General features: G+C 41.9%; 1 protein-coding gene across 9 annotated transcripts in view; it reads left to right on the top strand.

Moving 5' to 3' along the window:
- The window catches only part of DCUN1D4 (defective in cullin neddylation 1 domain containing 4), an 80,542-nt gene that overhangs the window by 26,649 nt on the left and 29,068 nt on the right, over positions 1–24,825 (top strand). For 4 of the 9 annotated variants that reach the window (XM_012768751.2, XM_012768755.2, XM_012768752.3 and 1 more), the window contains 4 exons: positions 6,036–6,106; positions 6,295–6,334; positions 15,245–15,359; positions 19,111–19,202. In XM_012768751.2, the coding sequence (XP_012624205.1) occupies positions 6,036–6,106; positions 6,295–6,334; positions 15,245–15,359; positions 19,111–19,202 (318 nt within the window). Of the gene's footprint in view, positions 1–1,504; positions 5,901–5,990; positions 6,107–6,294; positions 6,335–15,244; positions 15,360–19,110; positions 19,203–24,825 lie in introns of those variants that run through there. The other 5 variants (XM_075997814.1, XM_075997813.1, XM_012768753.3 and 2 more) reach the window with 2 other exon arrangements.

Here is a 24,825-nt window from a genome sequence, read left to right as displayed (position 1 = left end):
CTGAAGGTCACTTAAAATGCCCTGAACATATGGATTTAAGTCTTGGTGCCTTTGTGCCTGTATTCATTCATCGACTATTTATTGAGCACCTAACAGGTGCCAGGTACTGTTCTGGATATTAGGGATACAGCAATGGACAAGACTAAGTCTGGGCCTTCGTAGAGCCTACATTCTAATGGAAGAGGAAGATGACAAATACAAGATGATAAAGAGTAAAGAAGGGGTCCTGTTTGTTTGGCAAGATTCTAGAAAAAGGCGATTCTTTAAAATTAACAAATGATATATTTATGGGGTATGGTATAGTATTTTGGTGCATGCCATGTGTATATTGTTGAACGATCAAATCAGGCTAATTAACATCCATCAAGGGAGGTGATATTTATTTTATTTTATTTTATTTTTTTTTTGAGACAGAGTCTCGCTTTGTTGTCCAGGCTAGAGTGAGTGCCGTGGCGTTAGCCTAGCTCACAGCAACCTCAAACTCCTGGGCTCCAGTGATCCTTCTGCCTCAGCCTCCCAAGTAGCTGGGACTACAGGCATGCGCCACTATGCCCGGCTAATTTTTTATATATATATCAGTTGGCCAATTAATTTCTTTCTATTTATAGTAGAGACGGGGTCTCGCTCTTGCTCAGGCTGGTTTTGAACTCCTGACCTTGAGCAATCCGCCCGCCTCGGCCTCCCAAGAGCTAGGATTACAGGCGTGAAGGGGAGGTGATATTTAAATGGCAGCCTGACGCAGTGTGAGAGCAAGCCAGGTGGTTATTAGGGGGAGTGGGCTCAAGGTAACGAGAGCAGCACGTGCAAAGGCCCTGAGGTGGGAGTGTGCTTGGAGTGTTACTAAAACAGCAGGAAGCTCGCCGTGGCTGAGCAGAATGAGCAAGGGGAAGAGAGGAAGGAGGTGAGATTGGAGAGATGGGTGGAAGCAGAGTGAGCAGGGCCTTAAGCCGATAATAAGGAGTTTTCATTTGCCTGGAACTCTACCCCTCCCATCTGCAGCCGTTGGGTGAGGTTGGACTTATTTGTTCCACATGCTAGTTAGTTGTGCCTCTATTTACTGAATCATTACTTCTCTGTTGGTTTGAAATGCCATCTTGTCATGTTATGCTGTGTATTTATACATAGATACATGTTTATGCTGTCATTGATTTATCTTCTTGCACACATACCTTACCGTTAAGTTACTGTGCCTTTATACACCTGGCCTTGTCAGGCTGTGGCTTATGGGCCAAATCTAGCCCCCTACTATACAATATTTAGTTGGTTTTTTTTTTTTTTTTAAATCTTTTAAAATTCATTTGTGAGACAGAGTCTCACTGTGTTGCCTGGGCTAGAGTGCCGTTAGCATCAGCCTAGCTCACAGCAGCCTCAAACTCCTGGGCTCAAGCGATCCTCCTGCTTCAGCCTCCCGAGTAGCTGGGACTACAGGCATGCACCACCATGCCCAGCTAATTTTTTCTCTCTATTTTTTTAGTTGGCCAATTAATTTCTGTCTATTTTTAGTAGAGACGGTGATCTTGCTCTTGCTCAGACTGGTCTCGAACTCCTGAGCGCAAATGATCCTCCCACCTTGGCCTCCCAGAGCGCTAGGATTACAGGTGTGAGCCACCACGCCCAGCCAAAAAATTTAGTTTTTATAAATAAGGCTTTATTGGAAAGCAGCCACATTTATTTATGTATTGCTTGTGGCTGCTTTGGAGCTACAATGGCAGTGTGATTGCAACAGAGATTGTAGGGCCCAGAGAGCTAGAAATATTTATAGTCTGTCCCCTTCACAAAGTTTACCATCTTCTTTGTACTGTGTGTTGATATCTGATAGAGCAAGTTCTTCCTCATTCTTCTTCAATAGTTTCTTGGCAAGTCTAGCACATTTATTCTTCCAGATGAACTTTAGCATAATCTGCCAAGCTTGCCTGTCTTCCTTCCTTTTCCCTACCTTTCTTTTGGGATAGAAAACTGGGGGACAGGCAAAATGAGAATTTGATTGCATTTTTTTGTAGTTTAGTGAGGGGAGAAGTGATTGCTTTACAATGGTGGGTCTTTCCATCCCCCAAATATAATGTGTCTATATATATGTCTTTTATATCTTACGTAATGAAGTTTATTCTTACAGGTATTATTGCTTTTTATTGCTGTTATAGTTGAAATCTTCTCCCAGTTATATTTTACAGGTGACTAAAAATTGATGGTATAAAAGAAAGCTTTTGCTTTTTATGAATTTAAATTCTGTTTTTGACCCTATTAGGAGAGTAAACTGGTAGGGCTGTTAACTTTTAAATTTGATTCTTTTGGTTGAAAGTCATTGTCTGAACTTACCAGTAGTTTTTTCATCCCTACTATTGATGTCTCTGCCTATAATTTGGGGTTCTATACCTAGGGTTGTGCGTTCACTTTTTTCTGTCATATTGCATAGGTCATAACAAATAGTGGTTAAACAAAAAACCCCAGGCAAGTTTGTGCCCAGTCAGCATTTGTCGATAGTTTTAGGGATATCCAGAAGATAATTTAGGCAGGCCTTTTATTAAGCAGACTGTGCCTTTTTGCAGAGCTGAGTGGTGCTTTTAATACAGAATATAGTTTCCATGTCACACAGGAGAGTCAAACTCCATCACCACTTTACTGTGGAGAGCCATTTGATCGTGGAATGCCGCCGACTTAACCTAGCATTTATCCTTTGGAATTGAAATACGAGCAGGAGGAGATTTTTATGAATCAGTTAGTGCTTTCCGAAATACGTTCTTGGTAAAGCATTTGATCTTTACCCTTAACATCTGTGCCTTAAGGATGTGAAATCTATTTTCGATTTCAAGGTCTATTACTTGCCGTTAGCACTGAACAGATTAACCGTAAATCCAATATATGTTAACCTTTGTGAATTTATCTTTTAATGCCATTTTTGTCTCTCCCTCCCCCTGCCCCAGTTCATGTCTTCTCCTTAATTTCTTACATTGGTGAAACGAAAGAGAAATTATTCCTGCTATTGGTTTCATAGCTTTCTTTTTCCTCTTTTTGGGTGAAGCAGTGGTGTGGTGGTAGGGCTCGGACATAGAAATGGATAATTTCTGACACGTGATTTGTGAAATGGACCCTTTTTTTCTCGCTGCATTTAGTAAAGTGAAACCTCATATATAGTCTCTGGTCTTAAACACACCTGTATTTTTTCTCAGTGTGTTGAGATTACCCGCAATCATTATGAACATCACTTCGTAGCATAGGAACATAGCAGTGCCACCACGGGCTGTACAGGTGTGCCAGGCCACATGCCTCGATGGCAGAGGGAGCTCTGACTTTGGGGTCTTTGATGTGGAGCTAGAGTGGGACCCAGGGAGAGTGAGAGACTGTTTTAAACGGCCCTGTGGCACGGAGAATGGCATAAGCGAGTGTAGTGGGAACTGATGTCCTTCCTCGAGCATGTCATGTCCTGGGCACGTGCGCTCCAGGCGTTGTCATGGGTGTCTGGCACCTCCGGGCATTGGATCCTGTTTTCAGCCTTGCAAGAACATTATGAATGAGAATTTCTTATCCTTATTTTACAGATGAGGAAGCTGAGATTTAGGTTAAATAACTGGCAGACCTGAACTTTGAACCAGCTGTTAGATTCCAGAGCCAGGTTGTGAAGCAGAGTGGGATTTTTGACAGGGACAGTGTGTGTGTGTGTGCGTGTGCGTGTGCAAGCACACTTGGATTCCACTTGGAGTAGGGAGAGCAGCAGGAAGAGTGTTGGGAGGGGAAGAAGGGTTTTGCAGAACGGGCTGGTGAAAGAAGTTTGGTTTGGGCCCAGCCCATTTCAACTTGAGAACAACTTGTGTTTTTTTTTAATCTTTTCTACTACTTCTGTATTCATATAAAGGAGGAGAAAGATTGATCAGTTTCATTTCATTTAGATTCTCTCGTGTGGATTTTGGCAGTTGAATCAGCAGGGTGGCGAAATGACAAAAGCGTAGCGTGGGGGTGTAGGAGAGACCTCTCTGCCTGAGTGACGTTTGGCCAGCCTCTTACTCTCCCATTCTGTGTCGCCTCCCTGAGAAGAGAATCGAGAGCTTAAAGTGTTCTCAGTGTGTGTTTTGGTTTTTCTTGGGGGGGGGCAGGAGTTAAACTTATATTTCAAGGTGAGAATGGAATGTATCATTCATCTTCCTATTTTTAGGTTAAGAGAGTAAAAAAAGGGAGTTCTGGCTCGCTGGTAGAAGGATGGAGGTGCGAGAGTTGGATGTTGAAGCTCCTCACAGCCTCTGGCTGGTCCTGAGAGGGGTCTGGTTTTAGACCCCCCATCCATGTTTATTAAATGTGAACACAAGTAAATAAGCACACAATACACATACATACACTCACATGCCCCAGATGCTTTTTTAAGCCTTTTCTGTGCAACTGAATGAATTAAGATGGAAAATCCAGGTTCTGAGCCACACTGTGCCATCATGGACCTTAAGCTTGGCCACACTGTTCAGATGCAAACCCAGTAACGTGTGTCTAAACCGGAGGCCCTGCTCTGGCTGTGTCTCGGCCAGAAATGCTGGTTCTTTGGGCCATTCTAGATGGCTGTGGCTGTGGTTTGAGACCACTGGCTGCCACTAGGCAGGCCAGGGCAGTACGCAGAGCGTGTGCACATGTGCAGGTGTGGCCTGCTGCTCCCCATGGTGGCATGTGAATATCAGGGGCTCTGCTCCTGCCCACCCCTCTGCCCCTGCGGGCCTGCCCAGGGCTGGATTGCCAGCTGGCTTGAGAGGTTGCAGTAAAGCTGTCTAAGTGTGGGCAAGGTCAGCTTGCTTTCAGGATTCAGAGTAGCTGCCCAGAGGGGCCAGCCCCAGCGGTACAACTTCCCTTGTAGCCCCTGCTCTTTGGGTCTGTTCTTTGGATCTGATACATGTCCCAAATAAAACCTTCTAGTGAAGGGTGCTTTTTTCCCCTCCTCCTCCTCCTCTTCCTTTTTTTTTTTTTTTTAAATCTGAACAGCATAAGTTGGAGAGTTACAGTATCTTTTCAGGGTTCTGCTCATCCTAAGCTTTGCTTTATGATAGGAAAGAAAAAAAAAAAAACAACGAATGTAATCGTTGTTAAACAACGAATGTAATGTATGTTATGAAAATACTTCTATTGATGTTTATTCAGATGTGAAATTACTCATAAACTTTCAACTTGGATTTGTATAGCCCAATATTATGCAAGCATAAACTGTATAAAAAACATTTAAAATTAGAGATTCAAAGCGTACCAGGTTAACTTACAGTTTTATATCGTGCAGGATGCAAAACTGGAGGAGCCTCATTTGTCTTCTGTCTATGACTCAGTGTGTGATTCTGGAGTGATTAGGGCTGGTGTGTGGATTCGCTCGTTGGTGTGGTGGTGTTTCTTCAGGAGTGTGATTTCTGCTTCTGCCTCTGGTGCTGTGGCACCGTTTAGTAGTGCAGTGTTTGCAGGGAGCTCTGTCAGCTGTATGGTTGGGCTCTGGCATCTCAGACTTGGAGGTTGCAAGATAGGATAGTTCTTTGTTTGTTTAACGGGAGAGGGGAGGGGCTTAGATTTTTTTAGTTTTCTCTGTTGCATAAGTGACAAATACATTGTCAAGTACTAAACCTTGGGATGCTTTTCTATCATTTTCTTGCCACGAACTTGCTTTATTGTACCAATAATTCTGGAGAAGGGGAGGGAAAAGTGGACATGTTACATTGGAGACCTGCCTTCTACTCGTGTGATTTGTTTAATTTGCTAGCATTATTGATATTTTTCTATTAAGTTCAAGTTCACTGCTGGCAGGCTTTTACAACTACTGGATTATTTGTTTTACCTTGGAGTTCACATGAAAATTTCATGAACTTTTAACATTGGGATGGGAATTTAACTTTATTGTCTGACTTTATTTCTAGGAGATAGGTCAGTAATTGCATGTTGTTTTTTATTTAGTAAGTATCAAGTTAATTGAGGTATTATTCAATTGTGTCTAAACATTTATGTTCACTTCTGAACTTTTTTTTTTTTTTGTCTTTTTGCAGTACTGGAAATAAATGACACTGAATTTTCTCCTTTTTCTTTCCAAGACTTTCAGCTGAACTCTCATCTCTCAACACTGGCAAATATTCATAAGATCTATCACACCCTTAATAAGCTAGTAAGTCAATCTTTTAAAGACAAAAATTACCAACTATTTGAAGTAGTCATTTTGTGTAACTGTATTTGCTAAAAATTTAGATTTAACAAATTAGATATGAAGATACCAGTTGCTTATGAGAATGCTGAATTTTAAAACTTGATGTATGGCATGTGTTTCCTTGGTAACAATGAACATATTTCTTGCAGAATCTAACAGAAGACGTTGGCCAAGACGATCACCAAACAGGTATCTGTACATCTAACACAGTTTAGTTTTAAGTAAACTTCTTAATATGAAACTGTGCAAGAAAAATCAAGTCACGCACGAATGCTCTGTTTTGTTATGTAATGATACACTCCATTAGCAAGTTGTGACTTGGTTGAGGTTGTTTTTCAGAGTGTAGTGAAGGCAGCGTGTTACAGCTCCTTCCCAGTAGGAAATCTTTTCTGGGGCTCTGGTTTATGATAGAGCACTTTAACCCCTTCAAAGGGGCTAGGGATTTTCTCTAATGTTTTCAAGATATCATTTATTTCTCTGCTAAAGTATTTTAGTTTATACTAAAAAGGTGCAACAGTAATGCAGTTTGAAAGGTATTCCATAAATGTTAAATGGCTGGGACTTCCAGTGCTATATTGGAAAGAAGTGGAGAAAGTAGACATCCTTGTCTTGTTCCAGTTCTTAGAGGGAATGCTTTCACCTTTTCCCCATTCAGTGTGGTGTTGGCTGTGGGTCTGTCGTTATATGGCTTTTATTATTTTAGGGTATGTCCCTTCTATGCCTAGTTTGTTAAGTGTTTTTATCATGAAGGGCTACTGAATTTTATCGAATGGTTTTTCTGCATCTTTTGAGATGATCATACCTTTTTTGTTTTTAATTCTGTTTATGTGGTGAATCACATTTATTGATTTGCATATGTTGAACCATCCTTGCATCCCTGGGATGAAACTCACTTGATTGTGGTGAATTATTTTTTTGTTGGATTCGGTTTGTTAGTATTTTGTTGAGGATTTTTACATCTGTGTTCATGAGGGATATTGGTCTGTTGCTTTCTTTTTTTGTGGTATCCTTTCCTGGCTTTGGTATCAGGATACTGGCTTCATAGAGTGTGTTAGGGAGGATTCACAAAAGGTCACCTGTGACTACTGTGAACATCTGTATGCACACCAACTAAAAAAATCTAGAGCCGATGGATAGATTTTTGGAAACATGTAACCTCCCAAGCCTGAAGAAATAGAAATCCTGAACAGATAGACCAGTAACAGGTAGTAAGATTGAATCAGCAATAACAATCCTTCCAACAACAACGAAAAAAGCCCAGGACCAGGTGCATTCATAGCCAAATTCTTCCAGACCTACAACAAAGAACTGGACCCTATCCTACTGAAACTGTTCCATAACATTGAAAACAGTGGAAATGTGTTGCTCCTGGTTCTGGAGCCTGAGAAGTCTAGGCACCAGCAAGATCTTGTGTCTGGCCAAGGTCTTTTACCCACTGGTGGCACATCTTGGTGCATCCTCACATGGTAGAAGGGCCACGTGGCTCCTGCAGGCCTCTTTCATGAGGCCACTTCCATTCACGGGGCCTCAAGACCTAGTCCACCTCCCAAAGGCCCTACTTCTTAATACCAACACATTGGAGATTAGATTTCACAATTTGAATTTGGGAAGGGCACACATTCAGGCCATAGCAATGCTTGGTTGGAGAATATTGACTAGCATTAAAGTAAATGTGATGGAAAGTGACAGTCGTTCTTCATGCCTCCCAACCCCACTGCTTTCCCCCAGTGTGGGGTTTAGTGTTGGTTCCTTCTGACATTTTTATGCAATGTATATGTTTATAGCCATGTTTTTTCCTGTTTAGCATTAGTGATGGTATACTGTCCATACTATACTGCGTAGAGGCTGTTGAGATTTAGGGCTCTCCCTACCCTCTTCTCCAAATTGGTTCAGAACTGATTGAAAGTCAGGCATAAGGCAGAGATGACGTTAACAGTCTTGCTGGAAAGCGCAGCGCAGCAGATGTGCGGCAGGAGTGCACAGCGTCTCAGCGTTTCACCCGAGTCACGGCCACAGCGAGGCAAGTGCAGTCCAGCGCACCTGCTGTCCCCTTCCCCACACCCCGGAGGGACGGTGGGAGGGGAGCGTTGGCGCCCCTTGGCTGCACCGTTCATGCCCTCTGCCTGCACCGCTGCGGGCAGACCTGTAGGAGGCTCAGAGGGGCTGGCGGGCTGTCTGCTCAGTTCAGTCTCACCCGCTAGACCCCTGGAAGGAGTGGCACGGGGCGGAGACTGCCAGGAGTGGTCTGGGAGTGCAGGGGCCCGAGGGTCCCTTCGCCTTATCTTTCCCTATTGGTAAACACAGATCAACTCAAGGGCAGTCAAAGGCAATTTCTTCATTAGTTTTAAAAGAAATATATGCACATGGTTTTAAAAGAAGTGTCAAAAAGTATAAGATAAAAAGTGAAAGTTTTTGTCCCACTTTATCATCCCAGCTCCTGCCTAACACTGGTACTCTACATTTGACTTTCTAGAGGTGACTTCTTAAAATTATATGCGTTAACCAAATTATGGTGATGATGATGTTTTTTTTTCCCCAAATGCAAGTGTACATTTTTATGTGCCACTTGTTTTTTGCCACTCAGGAAATCTTGGAGGTCTTTTCATAGTAACACATTTATAAAATCATCTGCTGTCTTTTTTAATGGCTGCAGAATTTTCTAATTCATGGCTATATCATAATGTCTCTCCAGCCTCCTATTGATTTATATAAATTTGTGTATTTAACTTTTAGCTACTAAGAATAATACTGAAATAAATTTTTTAGGGCCACTTTTAATAGTTAAGAAAAAAAAGCACATTTCTCTCTGATTCTGAAACAATATGATGGCAGGTTTTGTGGATTTTTTAAGACTTAAGAATTAGTGTAGTTTTAATTTTTAAAATTGAATTTTGCATCTGTACACCCCTGAGGTTGTCTTTCAGCTGCGGTAATAAAACATCTAAGTTTTGAATTCTGTACATTATGTAGTTAATTTTGAACTTTTGATTTAAATGAGTGTTGTTACTATAGTAATTTCACATCTAAATATTTAACCTGAAACGTGGCAATTTAATAACTAAGTTATAATTAAGGAAGATGAAAGGGGAGAGTGCATTTGGCCTCATGCCTTCCCGTTTTTCCCTTTGGTGACGATGCATGGGTGTGATGTTTGGTGTATGACATGCTGGTGCACTGCCTGCTGCCTCGTAAGTGCCCAGTGTCGATGAGTGGTAGTCATTTCTTAGAGTGGCCCATTTCATTAACATTTCCCCACCTTGCTACAGCATTGTTTGTGATTCTCGTGCCTGACAGAGCATACATACTTTAAAGATTAAACAGCTTAAAATCTCTGATGTCTGAAAGTCTGAAAAAGTTTAATCACTTGTAGTGCTTCCTTGTTTTTTATTTTTTTGAGACACACTCTGTAGCCCCAGCTAGAGTCATCACCATTCACTGCAACCTCCAACTCTTGGACTCAAGCGATCCTCCTGCTTCAGCCTCCCAAGTAGCTGGGACTGTAGGCACGTGCCATCACACCTGGCTAATTTTTCTATTTTTTTTTTTTTTTTTTTTGTAGAGATGCTCTTGCTCTGGCCAGAGTGCTAGAATCACAAGAGTAAGCCACCGCACCCAGCCTGCAGTGCTTCTCTGTGTTAGCCTAGCAGTAGTCTGAGCAGTGCCTACAACCACTGCAAACGGAAGAGTCAGACCTGAGTCAAAAGAGCCCGGGTATCCTCCTGCTCTGCGCCCCCCCTAAAACTTTCCTTTTGTGCTTCCAGTCTTCCCCCTACTGAAGGGAAAAAGACAGAGAGAATTAGTATTTCCGGAGAAGCCCAAAAATAGAGGGAGTGAATTAAAAAAAGTCCTAACAGGACAAAAAAATGAGCGAGGAAGATGGTAAATGTCAGAAGTCAAAATTATTTAGATTGAGAAAGAAAAAAATTTTTTATCTTAAATAATAGGATAAAAATTTGTGCATGTAGAAAAAACTAAGTTTCACTTAAGCAAAGTAGTCCAATGATGCATTCAAGAAAATGAAATAAAAATATTAGATGTCTTAAAAGACAATCTGTCAACTTAAATTGCTATATTTTTGTGACACGTTGAGTGAAAAGTGAGGTGAAATAGCTATATAAAAACACTGAAGTGGCAGAATGAACCATGTAAAATGTTATTAGTGAAATAAGGTAATGATACAAGCTCACTAGAATGACTATTTTGTGAGATTTTTGTATGGAACATGCATTTGTGTGAAGTTTGGAAGAGTCAGAAAAATTCTCTAATTGTGTAGACCTCTTGCTTGGGGATGACTAGAAATTGGGAACACAGTTTTATGTGTCTTATGGGAAATTAATCCTGACACAGACTCTACCTGAGGACCACATAGCAAAAAAATTGGGGAAAAAAAAAAAAAAGACAGTGGAGTGCCTAAGTAGGCACTGTTTATTAAGAATAACATGTGTAGTTAAATTATTAAAAGAGCAAGCTGGATAAACATTAAAAGGTCTTTGGTTTGATCCAGGTGAACTCAAGTTGCCCTTTAAAATTGACTTTCTGTGACAAATACCAGGATAAACCTGTTGAAAAAATGTTGGCAATATTTCTGCTTATTTAATGTGGGGAAAAAAGTCTGTGTGCATTGACTATCTGATTTATTTGAAATCAGATGGGGTCAGCTAAAAAAAATTTTAATGTGTTCTCTTGAAACACTGAATCAAAAAGAAATGAACCTGAACTCAAATCATAACCATTGGGTAAAAACTGTATATAATTTTTATTGCCTTCCTAAAGATTATATAAACACCACAGCATTAAGAAAGAGCTTCTAAGGATAGGAGGATTGATTTCAGATTCACTGTTCATCTAATGTAGAAATGTAGAAATACCTCTCAGATTTATGCAGATAAATAAGATAACTTTGAAAGTGCTTTGTAATTATTGTTAATAATATACTAAAGCATCAGCCTTAATATTCGCCTCTACCTTAATATTCGCCTATGTCAGATGGTTTGTACTTAAGTAGATAACTTTTAAAGGATAAAACGGCTCATTCTCTGAAGCTGACAACTTTCCATAACATTCTTATTTATATTATTTGCATATTCCATTTTTTTGTTGTTTAAAGATAAACTTTTTAATTGAAGTAGATTAAGTGATGCAAGTTCTGAGTCAGTGAAGTCTAAATTTAATGATATAAATAAATACAAATTTATATTATAGAACATATTTGTGTTTCAGTATTTTTGTAAAAAAGGGGTCACAGAATTATTTTAAGAAGCAAACACTCCTTAAATATTTGTGTTTAAGTTTTCTGGCAGTTAGAATTTTTTTAAAAGTCCAGTGGTTTTTTTTTTTTAATTTTTTATATAATTTTAAATTTTTTATTTTTTTCTTTCTTTTCCAGAGTATTAACTCTCAATGAGACCAATAGTGTTTATTTTAATGACAGGTGGGGGAAAACAATCTGAAATGATGATGTATTATCTACTCGTAGGTGTTTTAATTCTCTGCAAGGTACTGATTTTTTCACAGAATGTGATTTATATATGTTTTAGAAACATACTCATTCAACAAGTAATTTATTAAGAGTCTACTGTATGACTCAGTGTTTGTGTCTGATTATTGTAATCTGTATTAGCTGCTGTGTATGCACAGGTAAACCAAAGAGGACCTCACAAATCATTGTGGACCTTTGTACGTGCTCCTGAAAAATCCCAGCGGTTGCTCTTGCTCAGTTAGGACCCTGGGGCTAACGGTGGAGACAGCGGTGTGCAGCAGGCTGCGGCAGACACACTTGAGCCGGGTGCTCTGTGTCTTTTGCTGATTTAGTGCATGGTAGCAAATTATTATTTTAAGCAAATTTGTTTTCCTCAGAATTAAAAAATTGCTTTCTGTGTAGCCTGAAACGTTTCACTGTCATCAAGGATCCCAGGGTGGCTCTGCCTTGAAGAGCTGTGCCACGTGGTCCTTGGTCCCTCCCGGTCCCTTGGTCTGAGTTAACCTCATGCTCTTCGGAGGCAGCGTGCGAGGGTCACCGAGAGCCTGGGCTGGGCTGGACGTCCCGGCAGGGGAACGGTTTCTCTGTGAAGACTGGTCCCTTCACAGTCTCTCACTTACACTGATGGATGATTAGAGTGGAGAGATCTCAAAAAAAAAGTCATGCTTCTTAGTTAGGAGATAAAAATTCTGAGTAAATGCAAGAGTAAATTGCCAGATCTGGGAAGGTTTGGGTTTCAAGATATGGATAAGTTTTACCCAGACACAAGAAAAAGTGATTTGTGAAGCTTTTAACAGAAAGCATTCGTCAATAAGAAAAAAAACGAGACAAAGTTGAAGAAGTTGGTTCACTTATGTTTGTATGTTTACCAAAAGCATGCCACTCTTGACAGGCAGGATTCGGTGCAAGCCAGGCGTTACAGCAGTGTTCCTATGCAGAGGCAGGTGGTAGAGGAGCCAATGAACCCACATTTTCTGGGAATATTGGTGAAGACATTATTTTAAACAGTCTTCCTCTTCCCATGGACTGAGGAGATAAGTGCATTTTCCTCTGTGTTCTGCAAATGTTTGTGGAAAGGGGCGGCTGCTGCCAGACCAGGTGCTCAGAACCAAACCCTGACTGCTGTTGGAATAACATGTCTCTCCTTTACGCGTGCACATCCAGGGAGGGAGAAGCCAGCCTCGAGATGCAGGGTGCTTTCCATCGCTGGGCAGTGTGGCGGGCGCTGCGACTGCAAGCCCCACCCCAAGGCATTCATAGATGAGAATAAATCTTGCATGCCGGCAGTCTGCACAAGCTTGGCTCGCTGCAATTCTTTGGACCTTGTAGCATGCTTTCTTGTTTGCAACTGGGGCGCTGTTTTTCAGGGACACTGAATAGGGTGTGGGGTGGTAGGCAGCATTCTTTCTGGCTCTTTCTCTTCCAGTTGTCACTGCAGTTGCGGGGAGAGAGAGAAGGGGGTGCCTTGTGTCTCTGAAGAACCCTCTGTTCCCACCTTCGGAAGGACAGGGTGTGGGTGGGCCCCAGGAAAGGGGACTGCAGGTCCTCGATTTAGACCTGTCGGGGCTCTGGGTCTGTGCCGAAGGGGCGAGCAGGGCCTTGAGCCCACACGCCGTCGGGTACCAGGCCCTGGGTGGGAGCCTCATCGAGGCTGTTCTCCTGATTTGTAACAGAGAGGGTGCGTTTGGCTGCGTGTTCCTGAAGCAAGTCACTCTAGGAACTCAGCAGCCTCAATATGAACGGGGATTTAGATTCCAGCCCCCAGCATTGCTCTTAGCAAGGTTGTGACCATTGGCTAGTGTGACAGGCCCCTGCCTTCAGAGCCGGCGTGTGCCCTCACTCCTCACCTGCCTCCACCTCTGGGCTGCCCTCGAGCCCTCTCTTCCTGAAGCGCTCTCTCCGCCTTCGGCCTCCGGGTGATTCATTACGCTCTCCTGGGCTTCTCCCTGCCCAGGTTTTCCCGTTTTTAGCCCCTGGACACTCCCCAGTGCCGTGTCCTTAGTTCTGTGCCTCTCACAGTGTCCCAATTTCAGGGCCCCATAGAGGCGGCAGCGAGTGGTGGCCCAGAGCTGGGGCCCTGCCGCTGGCTGCTTGGATTCGCACTCAGCTCCGCACGCCGCTTCCCAGCTGTGACTTCGAGTCCCTGTCTGCCTCACATTCCTTGCTTGTGAAAGCGAGCACGCCAGCCATACCCACGTGACAGAGAGCTGTGTCGTGCGAGCTCAGTGAGCGCAGGCCTGGCACTTGTCGCTGTGCTGGTCAGAACCCGTTTGTGTCCCCAGCCCCTAAGCACAGCCCCCGGCACCCAAGCACTTGCCAAATGGATGTGTTGTCCTCATGAAAGTCGTAGGAGGTAGATGTCACCGTTCTTATTCTTCAGATGGTGAAAGACCAGGTGGGTGAGGGGGTGGCGGAACGGCGTAGGCAGGGTTAGAGCTGGGACTCGCTGGTTGACGCTGACTGCAGATCCTTCAACCCCAGCGCCCGGCCCTGTCCTGTCCACGCGCTCCCTGGGGCCCAGGTCCGTCCAGCAGGCGCCGAGGCAGGGAGAAACGGCGGCCCAGAACTCACCCCTTCTTCCTCCTGAGACCTCCCAAGGTCCCTTGAACGCCTCAGCCTTGGTTCTTCCCGACTGTTAAGTAGCAATAATTATGTTTGTCTTGTCTGTTGTTCAGGGTCATTGTGGGACCCAAATGACTTAATATCTCACGACACTTGTGCCACGATGGTGCATTTTAATTGTCTTGTAATTTATGACAGTTTAAGACAGTCAAGCAAGACTGCCTGGGTTTGAATCTCAGTTTTACCACGTCCCTAACCCGCTCTGCCTCTGTTTTCTTATCTGCATAAGGCAGTCGGGATTCTCTTTCTTCATCGGCTTGCTGTGAGCTTACTTGAGTCAGTGCATGCAAATGTTCAGAGCAGGGCCCGGCTCACAGTAAGGTCTCAGTCAGTGCTTGATGAGGTTGTGATTATTGTCTGTTGTTCCTACATGTTGATATCTTCTACCCAGTGAAAGTATGCTTCCTGACCGCAAATGGCAGAATCTTCTTCCAGTGGCAGAAACAAAAGAAAATAATTGTGGAAATTTTGCTCAAGGTCGTATCAGGCTTCTGCCCCCAAAATCCAAATCCTGTTTTGTTTTTTCTTTTTTAAATCAGGTATCCCGTGAAGCTTAAGAGTGTTGGGACTGACGTGCTTGTATGTGTTTTAGAGTCAAGGTTACTGGTTGAGATTCTCTTGCCTCACAAAATACAGAAAGGAGAGATAGCAGTGCAGTGCCTTTTGAAGGAACATTGACATGTAAGAGAAGCAGGAAGCTCAGATGATTTATATGAGTGTTTTTGGAGAGTAAATTGAAATTGTGATAACTTCTATTTTTGGTGGGATTTGGGTTGATGGGAAGTATTATTTGTGTGTCATTGCTAGGTTTATTTCTTCACTGTAATATTTTTTCAAAGAGAAACTAAAAACCATTTTCTCTCTTTATAGCATTTACAGCTAACGTCTAAGCCCTCTGCAGCACAAGCCATGAAAATCTGTACTTTGGCAATAATATCCTTTGGAAGTGTTCCAGTGCGGTGTACCTTAATTTTGTGCTCTTTCGCTTCGTTTTGTAGGAAGTCTGCGGTCTTGCAGTTCTTCAGGCTGCTTTAGTAAAGCGATGCCACCAAGGAAAAAGAGAAGACCCGCCTCTGGAGATGATTTATCTGCCAAGAAAAGTAGACACGATAGGTACGGCACGGAGACGGCGGGCGAAAATCGATGAGGCGTGTGTCGACGATGCACGTCTCTACCTGACCCAGCGTGGGTCTTCTAAGTGTGCAAATGCCAACTGGAATGCCCTTTTGGTTCTGCCAGGCGGTCTTTCAACGTGTAGTTACTTAGTGACACTCATTTTGTGTCTGGGTTTGTAGAACAGAAAAACAAATTCGGTGATTTGAGTTCTTAGAAATTAAAGTTTTATCTCAATCCATCGATCCACCAAAACTGGGGTAGAGTTGATTTTTTTTTTTTTTTTTTTTTCCTCCTTTAAAAGCCTCTCTGTCTGTGCCCATTGAGGACCACAGAATCAGTCTCTGTTCTTTAAGAAGGTCTTACTCCCTCACTCCAGCTGCGGGGCTGGGGAGAGCTTCCTGTGCTGAATGCTCTACACCTGCCCGGGACGTCAGCCGAGCCGAGGTTTATTCTCACAGGAGTGAGAATTTGATAGAAACTGTGAAAAACAAGACTGTTGAAACCACTTCTCTTTCAGATGAGTGAACTGTTAATTTTGATAACTCCAAAAGCATGTTAGATTTATTTTAGGCATCTTTGTTTTGTCCCGATTTTAATAAGTGCTGTACTTCCTTTTTTTTTTTTTTTTTTTTTTTTAAAGACAACAGTGAACAGTTATCATAGTCTGATCTTTTGTGCCTTTTTCTGTCTTTCCCATTCTGGCTCTGTGAGTCACTTCACTAACGGCCCTGAATTTTCACATCTATAAATCAGTGGGATTTAGATGAGATTTTCTGTTTCTTGCTGTAATTCTTCATCTGTTACAACTCAGTTGGAGGGGTAGAGAGATGGACTCTGAAAATGTAAACATAATGTCCCTGTTTATATCTCAAATGAGTATTATCTAAAAGAAGGTAGTCGTGATTTAGAAGATAATCACCAGCAATCTTCAGGCTAGTGACTTTTCAACTTTAGGAAGCCAGTTTGCTTGATACTTTTTGGGCGGTATGAATGTTATTATCAGGGAATTGTCTAATCATAATAACCACATAGCATTTTATGACTATATAGCACTTACTAATTTTTCACCACAGTCTAATATAATTTACTGTGATAAAGCCAGACTAAGAACTGGCAGTTCAATTGTAGTTTGAGTTTCAATCTTGGGTTTTTTTTTTTAAACAACTTTATTTACATACTATAAGGTTCATCCATTTTAAGTGTACAGTTCAGTGATTTTTATTAAGTTAAGTGAGTTGTTCAAACCGTCTCTATAAACCAGTTTTAAAACATTTTCATCACCCCACTCAGATCCCTGATGCCCGATCAGTCATTCTCTGTTCTCACTCCAGCCCCAGGCAACCACTAATCCACTTTGTCTCTGCAGATTTGCCTTTTATGGACATTTCATATAAATGGTCTGTGTGTCTTGCTTTTTTCACTTAGCCTCATGTTTTTGTGGCTTATCATGTAATAGTATATATATCAGTATTTTGCACCTTTTATTTGTTGAATGATATTCCATTGTATGGTCTTGGTTCTTTTTTCTTTTCTTTTTTTTTTTTTTGAGACAAAGTCCCACTCTGTTACCCAGGCTAGAGTGAGTGCCATGGCGTCAGCCTAGCTAACAGCAACCTCCAACTCCTGGGCTCAAGCGATCCTCCTACCTCAGCCTCCCCAGTAGCTGGGACTACAGGCATGCGCCACCATGCCTGGCTATTTTTTTCTATGTATTTTTAGTTGTCCAATTAATTTCTTTCTACTTTTAGTAGAGACGGGGGGTCTCACTCTTGCTCAGGCTGGTTTTGAACTCCTGACCTTGAGTGATCCACTCGCCTCAGCCTCCCAGAGTGCTAGGATTACAGGTGTGAGCCACCGCGCCCAGCCTGGTTCTTTTTTTTAAATGTAGAGCATTTTGAAATTCAAATATTATAGTGCCATACATAGTTCTCCAGGCTGTGGACCAGTTGTGGGTTTTGAGCTGAGATAGAAATGTCTAAGCCCAGGATTGGAGCTTATCGGTTCGACCTTGTTTTCAGGTAGTAAGGCTACCTTTTACAGAAGAAATACAAAACTGGTAGTTAGCAGTTTGAGTCATTTAACACCCTATAACCATGTTCTTTTTTTGGTGTTAAAACCAGAATCTCTAATCCGAGGCGTATACTGATGATCTGGTTAATGTCTAGGTCATGAATAAATGTTTGGTAAAAAGAGTCATACAGTTGACCCTTGGACAACACAGGTTTGACCTGTGAGGTTTCGCTTATATGGGGGCTTTTTTTCAACCAAAATGTGGCAGGAAAGTCTGGTATTGGTGGGGTGCCGACTGCGTATATGCGTGTTCTGAAGGGCCAGCTGGGGGACTTGAATAGGGGCGGATTTGAGTGTCGTCAGGTTTCCAGAACCAGTCTCCTGCGTATACTAGGGATGACTGTGTGTGATTTTTATTATATCTTATATATACCATATGAACAACAAGTATATTTAGAAAATGCTTATATACATAACTGGGTAATTTATATATAAATAAGGGCTATAAAAATGTGTATACTCAGATTTTATATCCAAATCATTATTTTATTTTATTTATTTATTTTTTTTGGGAGACAGAGTCTCACTCTGTTGCCCTGGCTAGAGTGCCATGGCGTCAGCCTAGCTCACAGCAACCTCAAACTCATGGGCTCCAGGGATCCTCCTGCCTCAGCCTCCCGAGTAGCTGGGACTACAGATATGCGCCACCATGCCCGGCTAATTTTTTTTCTATATAGTTTTAGTTGTCTAGCTAATTTCTTTCTATTTTTAGTAGAGAAGGGGTCTACCTGCCCTTACTCAGGCTGGTCTCGAACTCCTGACTGAGCTCAAACTATCCACCCGCCTCGGCCTCCCAGAGTGCTAGGATTACAGGCGTGAGCCACCGCGCCTGGCCCCAAATCATTATTTTAAAGTTACTGTCCCTCCCCCTTCCCATGTAGGGAACATCTCCATCCTCAGCCCCTGGTTATCATGAAATAAGGAAATCTGCAGAAGGCCCCAGACTGGCAGGAGGCGGCTTCTGTGGTTCCTGATTCAGTTCCCCAGCTTAGGCTGAGTGTGTCCACAGGGCTAGAATTAGACGACAAAGCAGAAGCTAGGCTCTCTGTTCTTCTCTCTCCTCGGGTTTTTAAGGTTGTACTAATCAGGAAACCATCCAAGGGGCTTTCTCTCATCAACCTTACACCTGAGTTTATTTTCTTCCTGGAAGCTTGGACATGATTTGATGTTTCTGTGTATTTGCTTAATGGTCTCGGGAGTTGTCTAAAATTGGCAGATTCTTCCTTAGTCTCTGCTCTGTGACCAGCCTAACTTGTAAGACACAAAAGTCAGGAGAACTTAATGGAGAGACACGAGTGATTTTTAGGATGATTAATTGGAGAGTACACCGGAGACGTTTCTCACCGTATCACACTATCATTTTGTAGTTAGTTCTGGCTAGTGAGGCAGAAGGGAGTATATCAAATACCTGTTCCATTCAGTTTTTACTGATTATTTGTTAATCAGGGAAAAACTTGTATTAAGTGCTTGTCATTTAATTCTATATTAGGGATGACTGTGTTTAAACACTGTAGTTATAAAAGCTGAAACGTTCAAATGTGAGAAATAAAATGTTTAAAATATACTTAAAATACTGATTGAATGGATGTCTGGTTTGGAGAAAAGAATAAAAATTATCTGCTGCTTAAAAGAACCTCAGTGTCTTTAAATAACTTAAAACTGCTTTTTCAATTTCTAGCATGTATAGAAAATATGATTCAACTAGAATAAAGACTGAAGACGAAGCCTTTTCAAGTAAGAGGTGCTTAGAATGGTTCTATGAATATGCAGGTAGGTAATCATTTATGCCATCTAAAATTGATCCTTATAAAATAAGTAATACCTGAGAGGAGATTAAAGAATTTAGAAAATGTGTGCTTTTCAAATTTGGTGTGTGTCCGTCCGTCCGTCCCTGTTGAAGAGAGCGGGGAGGGAGGGAAGGACATAGTTGAAACAAATCACTAAATGTCCTATTTATAGCCAGCAGCTAAGCCAAGAATTCAGAACACGAGAAGGGAACTGAAAAGATGAAATGCACTTGGGAGAAATTCTTTGGATTGCTAAGAAACCTATTTAGAATGCTGATAATGGGTGATGATTTGGTTTAAGCACAGAAGTTAAAATAGCTGTGCTGCTTTGGACCCTCAAGCATTGCAGTGGATATGTCTTTATATTAAGTGTCTCTGTTTGGGAAGATCATTTGGCAGAAAATGTTTGCTTTGTCGTTTAAAATGTCTTAAATTTAGTCTCCATTTTGCAGCTTGCTGTAATTGGTTGGATAATATAATACCACAGTCTAGGACTTATTATTGTGGCTGTGTATGGTGTAAAAAGAGAAAAAGAAAATTTCAGACAAGTTTGAGCTGAAAGCTCTTTTTTTTTTTTTTTTTTTCTTTCTTCCTCCCCTTATTTCAGGCCCTTTCATAATCTATCAACTTGCCTTTTCCAGCAACCTTCAAACCAGTGTTCTTGTCATCAGTCTCTGCGCCAGACCAGGTTCCGTGTGCCCCTGTTGTCTTACTTTAAAAAAAAACACACAAAAAAACCAGAACAGATCATGTGTGTTATTCCCTAATAATCTCTCCCCTCTTCTCTACTAAAAACATCCCTGCTACCTACAGGATAAAAAACAACTAACTCACCGTCCCTGTGCACAGAATGCTTCTCTCCACTTTTCCATCTGACATGCTCTGTCCCTCTTTTAAGCTCCTTCATTAGCTTAATAGCCTTCTTTATTCTCCCATAGGATGGTGTTCATAACTTGCTTTGATCTCCTTTTATTGGTATCATAACCAGGCTTTCCCCCCTGTGGGCTGTTTGTGCCCTGCCCCCACCCTTTTCCTGATAAAATCCTTGCTTGCCCCTTTTGGCTGGAGAGATGGGTCCAGGCCACTGGCAGGTATCTCAGGCCAGGCCAGTGAGACAAATCTTTCAGGGATTTTCACCTGAGGCTGGGAGAAGAGTGTCTCTCTGTTCTAAGGAAGAACTCAAAAGGATGCGGTCCTCATTCCTGTAGTAGTTCTTTGGGTTTTTGTGAGCTACCCCAGTATCTTTCTAGTGAATTCTCCTTCGTGGCTTTGATTAGTTTGAGCTGGATTTTGTTCGCAGAGTGTGGACGCTAGTGTAAACGCTTACGTGGTGGTAGGATTTATGTGTTTTCATGATTATTGCATTATAACGTGAATCCCGTGGAAACCTTTTGTGCTCCCAGTAAAAGGGATTGACAGGTTACCAAGTGTTGAGTAAAGGGTTGCTGAATGAAGTTTTCTCATATTTGTTATCACTTTGATTATGAAGATCACTTGTTTTCCTATATTGATTCACATTTATTGTTATGAAAATGTATTATGAAGAAGAAATTTTAAACAGACAAAAGGTACACTTAATCCCACCATCACAGCACAGCTATTCTGATTCTTTTGTGTGCCTGCCTTTATAAGCAAACATAAATTCTTCCACGGTATAAGCCACACTTGTGTTTTCTTTAAAAAGAAAGCAGGGCACGATTTGTCTTCTTTGCCATTCTCTGACTGCAGAAAGGTGACATTTTGGGAATAAACATTAAGCCACATTATTTAGGCGCCTTGGAATCCCTGCTGAGCGGTTCCTTGTAAGTCCTCCCTTTAAGAAGTTTGCGTGCAGGTGGCTGTCCTATTTTATACCTCCCCTTTGGTTGTGTCCCTCCCACCCCACCCCTGCTTTTCCTGTATCTCATCTGCAGGGAAAATGGCTTGACGTTCGGGAGTAACCGAAAGCTCTTGTTGGTTCCTGTTTTCACGTTGAATATCCCAACCATGTGAATCAAAACTGTAGGTCAGTGTTACTCAAGAAAAATGAAGTGTGAGAAGAACCAGGGTGACTGACAGGGTGTGCTGTGGGACGAGTCTTGGGGAGCAGGCTGCGGGGCCCCAGGCCTCCGGGCACGAGCATGAGAAGGGCTTTGACACCCAACCTGTGCCATTTTCCGTAGCGAGAGCAGCTGGTCTGGGCTAGGGATAAACTCGGACTCCCTCCCTTGAATCTGGTGTGCGGTGGACGGATGGAGGGGTGGAGGGGTGGAGGGGCCCCGGTAGTGCCGTTGTTTCACATGGATGGACCTTCAGTGCTTTCCAGAATTCGCAGTTCCACTTTGTACCCTGCCCTCTGCTCTCCATGGCTCCTGCAGTCTGCGGCCAGCCCGTCCGAGTTCCTGTCGGCTGTTAACCCCAGCCCTCCTCCGTCCGTTCCAGGGTGCAGCTTCTCACCTTTTCAATCCCTATCAGCTCCGTTGCTGACTCCCAGAAATGTAATAAATAACACCGCCTTCATCAGGGGCTCTTCCTCCTGTTCTCTGTGGTTACGGGCTTCCCTTTTGTACCCTGGCACTGCAGCTCTGTGACTGGGGTGGAGTGGGGACGCGTTGTGTAGACCTCTCTCTGAAACTGGAGTCCCATTTCTTTTCATTAGAATGAAAATAACCAGTCAACATAAATAATTTGTCTAATAAACCTCCACTTTCTGGAATATGTCTCAGAATAAGGGATTAAGTCAAATACATAGGTGCCAACACTAATTCCACAGGGTTATACTAAAGCTCACATCCTTAAGTTATAATAGTTCTGTAAGCCCTGACTTTAGACCTGTAGTCTCTGTTTTGAATTAAATTCTATGGCAGAACTGTTTTTTGGTTTACCAAAAACTGTAAGGCATGTGAGTTGCAAAAAGTGACACGGTGTTCTGACAGCTAAGGAAGAGATGTTAAAAACTACCCAAGGTGACCCCATGGGCCCCATTTGCCTCAGTGACGCAGTGTGCTGTAATTATGGAAACTAGCGTGAGGGTCTTGGGCTGTCCTCATGAAAGGTCCAATGTGTTTAGTTAGGGGTCCCTGCATAGTGTGGCAGGGAAAGTGGGACAGCCACGTTTTTCTAGATTATTGTTAGTATATCTGCCTTTCCAGATACTCTTGCAGTTTCTTATCACCTAGGCCATTTTACAGCTTATTATTTTAAATAAAATTTTTTTTAAAACCACACCTCTCAAACCCCACTTCTAACCCACTTTGTGTTAACCAGCGGTGTGGTGTATTTGATGGCTTATTTAATAGAAGTTATTACCTTAATTCTACAGGTGAATCCATGATTTTGGCTGTATTTTACACTAAATTTGTCATGTACCATGTGATTACAGCTAGATTTAAATGTGTGCATGGGACTGATAACGAGTTTAAAAAAATTAGGTGGCAGGATTATGGGTAGCTTTTATATAATGTTCAGTGGCAAACTATATTTTGAATAAAATATTACTTTTGACAGAATCATGCCACTGCAAATCATACTCTAAAATCTTGCTCTTTTAAAACACGTGCACACATGTATATATAAGTAATGTAATGACACTGCATAAAATGGGGAAAAAAGGAAAGACATGGCCAATTTACATTGCCACTGCAGAGTGTACATCAACAGCCCTTTGTTGAAGACACACTATGTGCCAGGCTCTGGGGTACGGTCAGCAGAAGCATTGTGCTCGGGGTTCATTTTCCAGCGTGGCAAACAGGCAGATCCATGGCGAATCGTCATCTTGGTGATGAACGTTGACAGAGAAGGCAGCAGTCAGCTTGGAGTGTGGCGTGAGAAAGAGCAAGCCGGGAGACACTCGAGCCGTGTGCAAAGGAATGGGAAACGCAGGCAGCTTGGAAGGCTCAAGAACAGGTTGTAGGGAAAGAGCTTTTTAAAATACAGACCAAAGAGAGAGGAATTTTAGAAGAATTATAAAGTAATTTTTCCCCAGTGCTATATGGAACCACCTCCCCAAAGTCATATATCCGTAGATGCCAAAAAAGCATCTGTTCCTGCAAACAGAACCTTTTAGCAAAATAGGAATAGATGTCTATTTCCTTATCAGAAGAATAATTCTGTAATTCCACAGCCTAAATCTTTGACAGTGGTGGAGTGATGGCAAGAACTATGATATATAAACAGGCACATGCTCGTGGATGCATGCGGTGGAGTGATGTAAAATGTATCAGCTACCAAGAGTCGGCTAGATGGATAGGTACTGTCCCAGGAAGATTACCAGACACAGTCTGTGAGAAGAACAAGGTGTAGGATTGCGGGTTCAGCACCAGCCCGTGTTTGTAGATAAACAAATTTGAAAACTGCATTTCAGTGTACATTTGCCCATACATCAATACACAGCAGATAGATCCAGTAGGATACATGCCGAACTGGCAAAGAAAGGGAGAAAGCAGCTTCCTTTTTTTTTACTTTATTTTACTCCATATCTTCTCCATTTGAATTAACATTTGCCGTGTGGATGGGTTAGTATGTAGTGTGTGTCATGAATGCCTGAGTGCACACCTGTGGATATATACACTCTCAAACCAGGGCTGGCGGCATAGCAAATTATAAAATGCTAAACGTCTTCCCGTTTGAATCAAGAATGAGAGAAGAATGCCCACTCTCACTGCTCTTACTTGCTGCTGTTTGGGAAGTAAGTAGCCACTGCTGTTAGACAAGAGCAAGAAACGGAGCGTAAATACTATAAAGGAAGAGACAAAAAGGATCATTCATTGAGGATGATGTGATTAAATTATTGCCTGGCAAGCAAAGACAACTGCCTGAGCAAACTTAAAAACACCAAATAAATGTGAATATATTCTCTTTAGAATGCTGTAGATGGCTTATTTGAGGAAGAGGACATGAAGAAATCAGGCCCTCATGAGCTGGCCAAAGCAAGTACTTTTTCTCCATGCCATTATTTTCTTTTTAATCACAAATGTGCTATTTTGTTTAAAAATGTTTTGCTTCATATATTTTAATCTGTTACCTTTTTCTGAGATTTTTTTTCTCATTTTATTTTATGGTTTTCTATATATTCCTAATCTTACTATCTTGATTACTGGGAGAAATTGATTACTCTTTCATAAATGGTTGTCTCTGGGCATTAGGAAGGATTTAGGGGGAAAACTTGGCTTTTTAAAACATTTATATTTTTTACTTCTAAATGAAACTTTGTATCATGTTCATATATTAATGTACAAAAACCCTGAAATTAAATAAACTTTTATCTGATTTTCTCCCAGTGATCAAGATAAGAAAATTAGGAATATATAGAAAAATATAAAATAAAATGGGAATAAAAGAATCCCAGAAAAAGGTAACAGATTTGAATACATGAAGCAAAACATTTTCAGACAAAATAGCACATTTGTGATTAAAAGGAAAATAATGGCATGGAGAAAAAAGTATTTGCTTTGGCCAGATAATGAGGAAGGGCCTGATTTTGGACTTTAGAGGAGCCAAGGATTTGAAGGAGAGAAGTGACGTAAGACTCTATAGCCAGAGTTCCAGGTGATTTTAATGTTCATTCTTATCAAGAGCAGCCACCATTGTCGTCTAGTTATTACTGCGTATTGCAGCTACTCCTGTGC

Source organism: Microcebus murinus, chromosome 26 (assembly GCF_040939455.1).
Source record: "Microcebus murinus isolate Inina chromosome 26, M.murinus_Inina_mat1.0, whole genome shotgun sequence".
NCBI lineage: Eukaryota > Metazoa > Chordata > Mammalia > Primates > Cheirogaleidae > Microcebus > Microcebus murinus.
This window is presented reverse-complemented; position numbering and strand designations above follow the sequence as displayed.